This window comes from Barbatula barbatula (genome assembly GCF_947034865.1).
Source record: "Barbatula barbatula genome assembly, chromosome: 14".
Lineage (NCBI taxonomy): Eukaryota > Metazoa > Chordata > Actinopteri > Cypriniformes > Nemacheilidae > Barbatula > Barbatula barbatula.
This window is the reverse complement of record NC_136777.1, coordinates 10,525,201-10,537,518: the sequence shown is the minus strand read 5'-3', so window position 1 is coordinate 10,537,518 and position 12,318 is coordinate 10,525,201. Positions and strand designations below refer to the sequence as shown.

Below are 12,318 nucleotides of genomic sequence, written 5' to 3'. Positions count from 1 at the left end.
CACAGGTTTCGGCATGATGAATCATTCTTCACTAAAATTACTTTCAAGTAATGCAGCATAATGCTTACCCAACATGTTCTCAGAATATAAATTCTTTCATTTAACATTTGTAGTCCTGTCAAAGGCACTTACATTAGCATAATTAAAATCTATTACTATTAGGTGGGGTTTTGAAGCTAATAACAATACTAATCTGATTACTAATAACAAATTGCATTTTAACATAAAACATTAAAATTAAGAAACACTCAGGATTTATATTTTTGTATTTCATTTCTAGCTTTCTTTTGATTCGCTGTTGCACAAGATAACAATCATTCGAGATTATTAGTTAGAATATGTTGTGATCTCTGAGTGTTTGTGGAGGCAGTTGGTTTAAAAGGATGCTGTGTTCGTTTTTAGGATTCATATGCTTAATAATATGCCATTATATTACAGAAAATGTATCTTTGATCGAATGTACAGATAGGAGACCATGCAAGCTAATATGAGGGGTTTATTTCTGTATTTCATTTACAAATAACATACAAAACACAAGACAAAATCTTGTTATGCTGTCGTTCACTGATACCTAAAGCGTGCATTAGAAAGCTTTTGATATTATTATCTGAAGTTGGAGATGTAGATGAGTTATCGTGAATTCGAGTCAGGAGTTGAAATCTCTAGAAAGCCGTCAGCAGCTTTTGAGAAACCGTCATGTGCATATCGACGTGACGTCATTTTGTCGAATAAAATGCGAATACGCGCTAAGAGCAACGCTCGATCCAATACAGCGAGGGTAACGTAAGACCACCGGTCACAGATTTATCACGCACTGACAGACGTGTCGATTTATCGTGTCGTGTGTGAAGACGTGCAGTAGCAGATACTCTCGATACACGGGTTCGGACTCCGGCACCGAGCGTTTTGAACTCGGACAGGTATCGACATCCAAGAACGCGTGATTGATAAACGGCAACGAGCGGCACTTGCCATGGAAACCGGAGGCAACATTTCGGACTTTCTTTACGCGTTTACCAATCCGGCGATGTCGAACAGCAGCGCGTTTTGCCGAAACTTCAGCAACAGCTTAAATGTCACGAACCCGAACAGCTCCAGGTGTGACAGGACGCCTGAGCTGGACAAGAGCTCCACTCCTGTCATAGTCGCGATCATCATCACTGCTTTATACTCTATAGTGTGTGTGGTGGGACTGGTGGGCAACGTGCTCGTCATGTATGTTATTATCAGGTAAGAGATGACACGTACTGTACATTGCTTTACCTCTGGCCCTGCTGTGCATCCTCGCATCCCTCTATATAACATAAAGGGTACGTGTTTGTGTTGAGAGAGAAACCTCCAGATATGCCGTGAAAAACTGCGAAAACTATCGCTTTTGTTTCACGTTGTTTTCCTATTGATTGCATTTGAGCTCAGTGTTATTTAATGCATTTACTCGTGAATCAATAATAACCTTTAATAGTGAAATAAAACATATCTGACTGTATATTTAATTCACTGTCAATATGTCTCTCAGTGTGCTACATAATACATCGTTTGAAAGTCTTTTGTGGGTTTTTAAAGCACCGTAAAGAGCAGTCTTAAACATCGATATCTCATTCGATATGTGATATTCATACTGTAATGAAGTGTGAATTCTCCACATAAGTGAAGCAACATATTAACGTTCATTAAGGATTTTTCATACACAAATACATATCTTGGTGGATCTATATGAATACGAAGTGTTTTGTACTGGAGTATTCAAAGCAGAGTTGCAGCAGGGATCGATTATGTTATATTACGCTTCATCGTGTGTTTGTACACATGCCTGTGTTTTTGCCCTCCATTTATGTTCATCAACAATTCAGCTGTCAATTGCTCACAGGATTCTGAAGTGATTTTGTATGGCTGCCTCATCTACCTATGGTAAACACCCGACCTGACCCTATATCAGTGAGAATCAAACCTATCTCCGTAATGGGCTCAGGGGAAGGATGCAATCAATACAGCAATTTGTCCTTAAACGGAAATGAATGCATTTCAGAGAGTAAATTGGTGGAGGTTTATTTGCTTTTTTCACATGAATTGTCGCACTGAATTTTATATCATGCACTTATTGATGTTGAATACAGAGTGCAACTTTTACATCCACACCACAGTATCATTTTCGTGAATTGAGAATATCATTTACATTTCAAGAGATGAAAGAAATTCCTTAGTCTGGCTATTTCTCACCGTGAGCCATGCTTGAGGTGACCCGAGTTTTCTGAGAATTTAGGAGCAACTGCTCAGAGTGACAAGCAGGTAGGTGTAGTGTACTTCTGCGATTAATGAAGAGATTGCGGTGTAAAATTGATTTATTGACCCTATCATGTGGTGTTACGATCAGTCACAAGAGAAATAAAACATCATGAGAATTTAAAGAGACACTTTGCAATTCCAAGTATTATCATTTGGTCTCGAACGGTTAACGGAAATCACTTCAATTTTTATCCAGGAGAAGAAAAGTAGTGCTTTTTAGCCCAACAAATGCAATAATTAGCTAAAATATTTTTTATTTACGAAATATTGTGCATGTGTTTGCTTATGTAGCAAGAATAATTCTAAATCACTGTCCAATACACCTAAAACCCACTGGACCTGAGGTTTATCATTATGCATTCAATACACATCATCAACAAGTCAAGATTAAAGACACTTGAAACTGCTTCTGCAACATTAGTGCCACACTTACACCAAAACCTCCCTTCACACTTTAACGCAAAAGGCTGAAGGTTTTTTAAACACTATTAAGAATTTGTAGAGTTTTAAATAGAAATTCCCTTGATGCAAAGTCTAGATGTTCATCTTATATTTGTAAACATGGTTGTAAAATCAAGAAATGTTACATGTAAATGCAATGAAATTCACAACTGAAACTGAACCACTGTGTAAAGCTTCATAACATACAAACCAAACAGTTTTTGTCTTTTGTGGGGTTGTTCACATCTTCGCTGCTTGACACCGTGCCATTTGGCACTTACGAAATAAATGTTCAGAATCCGAATGCCTGTAGGTTCAGATCACAGCAGTTGTTCTTTTAACGGGTGGAGGGCATTTGTCCTATCAAACACACCTGAACATTTACATTTAGTGGTTTTGCAGGCGCTTTTATCCAAAGTGGTGAGAGAAGGTAAATTCTGTGAATGTAAATTACCTGTATGTCTCCTGTTGTCATGGAGAGTCCTGTGTGTTTGTTTCCCACATTCTCGTCGTGCAATAACTGCATCCACCACACATGTCCTGCAGCAAATTTAAACCAAAAACAAATGGAAAACATTCATCAGTGGTATTTCTCAAGTTCAAGCTACATATGGGGACTACACGGTGGAGTAAAACAAGAATGAATCTATACACAAACTAACCTACTAATTTACTAAATATTAATACATTTCGTTGCACTGTACTTGTATGTGTGTAATGACAATAAATTGAATCCAATCCAAATATACTACAGTCTATATGTAGATGCTACAAATACATACTGTGCATGTGCATTTTAAAGTTCCTTAGATGCTCTAAAAGCACAAGGTTAGGTGCTGTTCGTGTTCTTATTACAGTTCCCAAGATACGTACACTAGAAATGAGGAGCCAAAAAATCAATACCGCACACAATTTCTGCAATTGCTTTATTAATCAAAAGTTTCCAGATATTCCTCTCTTATTTCTGCTTCTCTTCCATTTGTGCCAACTGAAGCTCAACATTTAATTATCAGATAAATGTAAAAATCAGGACTGTCACATTTGGCACCATACAGGGGGTTGCCCAATTCATAATGTGCTATAACCTGATAAATGTCCACAGGCCTCTGGTTTCTAAAAGCTATACTCAGTTTGAGTCTTTACATCTCTTTCACTTAACAGCATTTTGAATTTCCAGATAAGTGTACCGATAATGTATACTGAGCTAACAAAAGTGACAGTGCCCACAAAGGTTTATTGTTCCTTGTGCAATCTAAATGGTTCCTATGAACCATTATAAAATGTGTAAATAGGGTCACTTACAGGAAGGAAGTTCTATCAAGAGGTTTTATGCCTCCAATAAATGTTTTTGTCTGTAAAGAAAGCAATGCAATACTAAAAAATATTTGTTCCTCTGACAAGACAAATTTATGTTTAAAATGAAAAGTCCTCAGAATATGCACCCTTCATTTTTGCAATGTGACAATAAAATATTTTTTTCTAACATGACATAATGGTGTGGAGCAAACATTCAGAAGATGTCGAGCTCCGCTGGGCAGTCATGCTGGGACTTCTGTGCTGTGAGACTCAACGAAATTAAAAAAGGGATTTGTAGGGCTGCAGAATCATTATAAGATCATAATTCAATGTCAGATAAACCCACAGTTTGCCCTGGCTGATGGGATAAGAACAGTATGTTTATGTTAAGTGCAACGCTGTTAATATAATTGTAGTCCCACAGGATTTTTGTCACCTATATCTGTAATATTTTGTCTTTATCATTTAGATGATTTTGGAGCGTAAGTGCAATTTGTAATTATAGATGTTGCCCATACACAGAGAACATATTTAATATCAAAGGATTTCGTTGTTTTATTTCTGCCAGACAGCAACACAATTAAATGGAGGGCAAAAAGAGCCCACCGCAAGAAACACCAAACAGTGTAAATCAGAAATAAAGATAAAATGACTTTTGATGGAAACAGAGAGTTGAAAAACATAGCCAGCAGGACCTTTCTTTCCTGGGCTTGACAGATAAAAAGACCCAACCCGACAGCCACCTGATTGATATGAAAACAAAATCTGGCTGTTTGGTGCTGGGACTCCAGGTGCTGAGACTGGCCTCGATTCTAGCACCTGTGTCTTAGACGGTTTGTGACATACCAAATGAAAATGTCATATTTTATTAGTTGTACATCAGAAAAAAACTCATGCATGAATCCCCTAGATTAGCTTGTCGTAATTCACTTCGGTTGCATTATCATTTATTTCTTCTGCCATTCTGAGAGCTTTCAAATGTTAGCGGCACATAGTGACAAAACGAGTCTTTTGATTTATTCATCTGTTTCTGTCCCCCTTTTTTTGCTTTTATAGATGAAATGTTTTTTTAGAAGTGTCATTTAGATTGACAGCTTTCCTTTAAAGGCTGATAATTAGGTGATTGTTAATTATACAGACAGTACAGACCAACATGACATTTTCAAGCTTTCATTCATTTGAGTCATTGTAGATTCACATCCCCCAAGTCATCTGCTATTTAAAGGCATCATTTGAAATTCTGTTGCACAGTCTGTGATATTGTATTTGTTCCTATTGTTTTTTAAACAATGTGGGACATTTTAAAGAACTTAAATAACAAACCCATATGTCTACGTCCGTAAACAGATGTCATTTAGGGATGGTAGAAGAAATCTGCACATGTTCTGGTGTTCCCTAGCAACAAGCAAGTCCTTGGTTTTATGATCAGATCACAACAAAATCAGATTTGCCTGCATTTCCATTATCTCCGGCAAAAGTAATTTCCAAATTTCATGTCTTGATTAATCTCTGAATAAGGCAATAAATCGTACGAAATATCAGGTTTTAGTTTGTTTTTTCTTTATGCAATTTTACTTACAACTTAACATTATGACACTGACAGAGTTGTATATAGTATACTCTCAGTATACTTGCAGTTTGGTTCATATGTTTCATTTAGAATGTATGGAAATTTTAATGAGAATACAATACATAATAAATATGACTGTCCTTCCACAATTACTTTCTCCGTGAAGACCTGAAGGCAGGGCATTTAAAATCCCTCTTTCTGCACTCTTTGCTACCTGTCATATTTTATAAGCATTAGGTGTTGCTTTGTGCCACAGGCAGAGAGATAATGATCACACTCCGTTATGTCTGTTCTGCATCGCTGAACAGCTGAAGCAAACGGATGAAGACCAACTTTTACATTACAGGTGTTTAAAAATGTGATGCGTTGTATTCCCCCCTTTAAAAACGTCCATCTTCATTTTAAAGTTGGCATGTGTGAATGTCCATAAACTTGATTTATCCTATGAACTCTCCTGTATGTCACACCTAATTCTCTTCATAAGAAATACTGCACACCTTCCTCTAGGTTAACAAAAGGTCTTGGTTGCCAGGCATGTTGTCCTGAAATGCATTCATTCTCATTACACTCTGAAAGCTCTTGCCGGAGGTGGCTGCTTTACAAAAGTTCAGATAGATGTGAACTGTAGTTTCGCAGACCAATCCATGGATAAATAACACATACTAGTTGACTTACTGGTTTACCATGGATGGCCTGATGGTATTTGTAAGGTCTGATGGCGATGTCAGCATGCTAACATTTAAAAACAAAATACAGTATGGTGTTGACCAGTTATGATGTTTTTTCAGTAGGGAAGATGGATGGCGAGAAAAATACATTTTTATTGCGTTTTCATTAAGTGGCGTTGACAGAAAGAAGCAACAGCTTTTGTACTATTTGATCGGACTGCTACATCTCCCTATACAACACGAACCAAACTTTAATGTTTAATGTACAGAGAGCAGTGAGACACTCAGATTTATTCATAATGAGCCGATGCTCTGTGGTGCGGTGTGATCATTTGTCTGCCACAGAGACTTCAGATGACTATACCATTAGTGGCAATGGCTTTCAGTCTGAAATCCTCTGTGTCTTTAAACCTGGTGAGGTTGAAAGCTTTACATGTAATAACTTTTTCAATTAAAATATATTGCTGGAAGTGTTTAATTAAAATATATGGATTTTAAAGAGTCAAACTGTTTTTTCAATGAGGTAATTATTCTTTATTATTCCTCAAATTATAAATCCTTCTCTCGCCGGTTATTCTCTTGAAATATCATCACTGAATCAAGTGCAAGATAACAATCCCAAACCAATAACAAGCACATAAATGGGTTTAAAAGCTTAAGCCTGTGACCTTTTTGTAATCTATTGACTTCTGCATGTGCTTCTGCATTTTCTCTGTGACAGCCACCTTTATCAAATGTAAACTGTGTTCTTTAAGATGTTTTTATTGCAAGCAGACACTAAATACATCTGTGTTTGTAGAGTTTATATCCGGATCGGCTAGACTATGTTGTGATTCATGTATCTTTCTGTGAAAGTCAAACAGTGGGACTTTGATAAACTATAGTCTTTTTACCGGGCTGGTGGTTTACATAAACGCTCCTAATGTATCATTTTCACTGCAGTTGCAATACATCAGAAATGGTCTTGGATGTTAATAATCCAGATTGGTTTATGGTTCTGTTTAGTGTAATGTCAGAAAAAATGGAAACAGCACAGACCCATGTATTTTTTTCAACAAATATCAGCCGTATCCAAGAGTATCTACTGCTGTTAAAGAGGCGTATTAAGCATCTTAAGAAAGTGTACTTTTACAGCCGAACAGAGTTTAAGTCAATTAAGGCAGATCTACAATTGCTTGAAAATCACAGAAGTGAATTGATATACAGCTGGTAAACTCTCCATTAAAAAGAGGACCACTGATGGAAAGTAAAAATGGCGAGTATCAGTTTAACATGAAAATGTCTTCATGAATAATGTATCATTCACATGAAAGCGTATTCAGATAGGTGGAAGAAAACGCTTTGCACTTTTATTTTCCCAGACTAAATGACTCTTTAAATCTATATCTCATTCTTGTCATGAGTGATATAAATTACTCCTGTGGTTCTTACTATTCATGGATTTTTCTATCTAGAGGAGTCTTTTCCTTCCATCAAAGCATTCACTCAAAGGCAGATCTCGATGTGGGCAAACCATCCTGTCATGCTGATAGTGGTATTATGAAGTTATTGTTGCAATCCAACCAAATACAAGTTCAGTTTGAAAATGAAAATCTTGTAGTCAACGTTGTCACAATACACATTTTACCAAGAAATACTGTATGCAATTGTGTAGGGTGCACTTTTGAATTGTACTGAAAGCTATTACATTTGTTTCAGTCTTTTTTTCTGAGCAGTATTTCTTCGGCCACAATTATTTTTCCCATTTGCACAATGCGATAATGTAATTTCACTAATGTGTTTCAAAATGTAAATAATGTGCTTTCAATCTGTTTTCCATCATTGCAGATACACAAAAATGAAAACTGCGACCAACATCTACATCTTCAACCTTGCTTTAGCAGATGCCCTAGCAACAAGTACTCTGCCATTCCAGAGCGTGAACTACCTGATGGGTACATGGCCATTTGGAGATGTGCTATGCAAGATTGTGATGTCCATTGACTACTACAACATGTTCACTAGCATCTTTACCCTCACCACTATGAGTGTCGACCGTTACATAGCCGTCTGCCATCCGGTTAAAGCCCTGGACTTCAGAACCCCCCGTAATGCCAAGATTGTCAATGTTTGTAACTGGATCCTTTCATCCGCTATCGGGCTTCCTGTCATGGTCATGGCCTCCACTATGCCTGAGTACAACAGCAGCTGTATGTTGAATTCAGATATGACTGAATTAAATACTATTTCTCAATTCATTTAAAAGTCTTAGTATACTATTAGATGGTAGATGGTCAGTTGCTCAACCGAAAAACGAAAATTCTTTCATCATTTATACATCCTCATGTCATGTCAAAGCTGCATGACGTTCTTTCTTCTTCAGAACACAAAAGAAGATATTTTGAAGAAGGTTGTTATGCAAACATCATTGACCCCATTGACTTCCATTGTATGGACACAAAACCGCTGATGCATTTCTCAAAATATATTCTTTTGTATTCCACTGAAGAAAGAATCATATAAGGGAGGATGAATATGTGATGACAGATTTTAGTTCATAGGGTGAACTATCCCTTTACTTATTTACATTAAGAGTAGTTCCTGTAGTGTATGACCCTATTGGGACCCATAACACTAGAACACACCCACCTAATTTCTAGCTTTATTTCCTTTAAGTATAATAAGTACATTTTCACATATTTTGCTAGGACTGAACACACCCCGTTTCGTTACTGTGGTGACAGAAATTGCCATCATGAGAGCCAAAAGCATTGAGCCAGAAAATTGTTATTGAGCAAATTTAGATTGATGTCAGTTTCAGTCATTTGGGAAGAATATTATAATGTCTAATAGCGGTAGCAGAATGGCCTGGGTCTCTATGGCAACAAAACAATACCGGGAAGAAGTAAATACTTGTTGTGCAACTATGCAATATGCTTTGTAAAAACAAATCAAATTTCACTTATTTATTCTCTTACAGCGTTCGCCATCACCGACTGCACTTTGCTCTTTCCCCATCCTTCCTGGTACTGGGAGAACCTCCTGAAGATCTGCGTTTTCATCTTTGCCTTCATCATGCCTGTGCTCATCATCACCGTCTGTTATGGTTTGATGATTCTCCGCCTAAAGAGCGTCCGCATGCTGTCTGGCTCGAAAGAGAAGGATCGCAATCTGCGCCGCATCACCCGAATGGTCCTGGTGGTGGTGGCGGTTTTCATCGTCTGCTGGACTCCGATCCACATCTTTGTCATCATAAAAGCCCTGGTGACCATTCCCAACTCGCTCCTGCAGACTGTCACCTGGCATTTCTGCATCGCCCTCGGCTACACCAACAGCTGTCTCAACCCAGTCCTCTATGCCTTTCTGGATGAGAACTTCAAGCGATGTTTCAGGGAGTTCTGCATTCCAAGTCCTTCCGTGCTCGACCTGCAGAACTCCACACGCACCAGGAACCCCCAGCGCGAGGGCCAGTCCAGCGGCCACACGGTAGACAGGACAAATCAGCAGGTATGACTAGTCCTGGAGATGTCATCACTGGAGTCCCGCTGCCAGCCCAGTGTTGACATGAGCTCAGAGGACACACAAGTCACCACTGGTGTCTGACACCTGCTGCTTGAAATGCCAACCAGTGAGTCGAAGTACCTCTGAGCATCTCGCTAGGCCTCCCCCAAAGAGTTCTTCACAATTTTGGTATGGAGAGAGACTGTTGGTGTACATGAGAGAGAACCTCACCTCGAACTAGACTTCAGTGGGACATATGATGTGATGTATATTATGGTACACCTTAAATGACAGACTTTATTTCACTGTATGGAATGTTCACATGCATCAGATGTGACCCTTAGGTTAGACATGCATTTGACCATCACTTAAAGGGATAGTTCACCCAAAAATGAAAAATCTGATTTACTCACCCTCGAGCTGTTTCAACCCTGCAAACATTTATTTGTTCTGTTGAACACAAATGAAGATATTTAGAAGAATGTGGGAAACAACACAATTTTGAGGCACCACTGACTACCATGGTAGATTTGTATCATACTAAAGAAGTCAATAGTGCGTGAAGTGAGTAAATGATGACAAGAGTTTTCATTTATAGGTGAACTATCCCTTTAAGAACTGTATTATATACTGTTTTTTTCTCTCAGCTATAGTTGCAAAGCTCCCTTTTGTAAATGTTAATGTAATATACTATAAACCTGATCATTTCATGAGTGGAAGCTTCGTAGACGGCTGAATCAAATTCACGTATGTAAATGATGTACATTTATCCATCTTTCCAGCATTCACCGTATTAAAGTATTTTTAGATTCGGGTTTGCTTTCATGGCTTTTGCAGTTTGATTAAGCCATCATTCAATCGTGTTTCTTTAGAGTGACTATTAATCATCAAATGGCCGTTGAAAGGGAAGCATACTGTTTCTCCGATTTACTGTGAGCTTTATATAAAGGCCAGTAAGAAGCACCGTGTGCAACAATAGATAACCTTCACGCTTCAGTGGTGATAAGAGTTTGGTGATTGTACTTTAATGCGAAGTTCTTTTACCAATGGAAATGTCCAATGTAATTGTCTTAATGTCACTCAAAAAAGACGAACCTTTTACAGTTTGCGCTTAAACTACTTTAAGATGTGTGTGCAGGTGTTTCTGTAAGTTTTTATATACTGTATGCAACATCTTAAATAAAGCATTATCATAAAAAATGTGTGTTATATTAATATAATGTGATATGTATCAAGCCTCAAAAATGCAAAAGCTTGGGACTTGTAGGCTGTAGTGTGTATTCAGCTTGAGGTTTTTAAAAAAAAGTTTTGGTATGACATTTATTTCAGCTTCACTAATTTTGAATCGAAATTCTTGCAAAAACATACGTTTTTATACGCTATAACATTTGACATTTCTTCGAAGTACAAGGATTTATCACGAAATCGAAATATCTTTGGATGAACATTTCTCACTCACCAGGACATTATCTCTTCTAGATACTTGAACACGAGACCTCTGTGACTACACAAACTGTAAGACTGTTCCAGCTGTTTTCAGTTATTACCAAGATCTTTATCATCTAGTTTGAGACCCTCGCCAGCTGTAAATGGACAATAATTCATTTTTTAATACTTTGGAATCAAATAATCATGGCCTTTGAGCTGCCATTTCAGTCATTTTGTTCCAGTTTCCCCACATGCAGTCTTGATGCAATACCCAGGGGAAATTAAGGAACAGAGCTAGTATGTTCAGGACAGCTTAGCGCATAACCCAAGGCGAGAACGATGGCAGAGAGTCTTTCATTTTATCATCGTGTGTGCATTTTCACTGTCCTGAAGTGGCAACAATTATAGAGCTTTTTTCCTAGAAATGAGAATGTGTTAAACATTAATAAGATAAACGTTGTGCTTAAACGCACATAGGAAGGATGCGGTTCTTAAGATCTTTAGATACAGTGTCATCATCCTGTTTTCATCCCGCCCACTACTTTGCTCAATACAACATAATTCAAGTTGAAGATGGATTCTATAGAAACCTCTTAAACACCTCAATGAAGTGCAGTGGAGAATAAATTGAACTTGAGGTAATCAAGACTTTGTGCTAAAGGCCTTTTACAGTCATTTTATAAATGACAGCACTTTCTGTGTCCGAAACATGTGAAGAGACTTCCCCCTTTTCAAAAATGTAAAAAGCCTTAAAGGTAGAGCATACACTGTATGCCATAGCCTACAGTATAGGCCTACAGGCTATACAATAAAGTAATTCCTTGGAAAATATTTAACAGAATTAAGAAAGCAGCGAGCCAATATATCCAATGTAACTTCAAATGAACCTATTTCATATGGTAAATTGCACTGTTGGGGTTTACACAGGGAATCCATTCCAAATTAAAAAGCCATTTTGCATTTTTAACCAATCAAGCATCAGATCATTTGAAAAGCACTGCAGTTAAAGCAGACTTGGATAACAGTCAACACTTAGTAAATACAAAAATCTCTCATTAAATACAAAAACACTTCAAAATAGACGAGGACATTGACAGACACCGTAAGTACGGACGGTTTCAACTGAAGCTTCTGCTGTAATGAACGCAGGAT

At 37.7% G+C, this 12,318-nt stretch overlaps 1 protein-coding gene across 1 annotated transcript; it reads left to right on the top strand.

Annotated features, from left to right (window-relative positions):
- The first annotated feature begins 715 nt into the window (after positions 1-715).
- oprm1 (opioid receptor, mu 1) lies at positions 716-10,930 on the top strand. Its single transcript, XM_079472637.1, has 3 exons — positions 716-1,230; positions 8,086-8,447; positions 9,218-10,930. Exons 1-3 carry the CDS (start codon positions 974-976, stop codon positions 9,748-9,750), a joined length of 1,152 nt encoding a protein of 383 aa, XP_079328763.1. The 5' UTR covers positions 716-973; the 3' UTR covers positions 9,751-10,930.
- Positions 10,931-12,318: the final 1,388 nt, after the last annotated feature.

What these genes read in the sequence shown, in the direction of transcription:
- oprm1 (XM_079472637.1), top strand. Translation starts at nt 974, where the DNA reads ATGGAAACCGGAGGCAACATTTCGGACTTTCTTTACGCGTTTACCAAT. An exon ending in GTCATGTATGTTATTATCAG is followed by an intron (nt 1,231 to 8,085) that starts GTAAGAGATGAC and finishes CCATCATTGCAG; the next exon opens with ATACACAAAAATGAAAACTG. An exon ending in GCCTGAGTACAACAGCAGCT is followed by an intron (nt 8,448 to 9,217) that starts GTATGTTGAATT and finishes ATTCTCTTACAG; the next exon opens with CGTTCGCCATCACCGACTGC.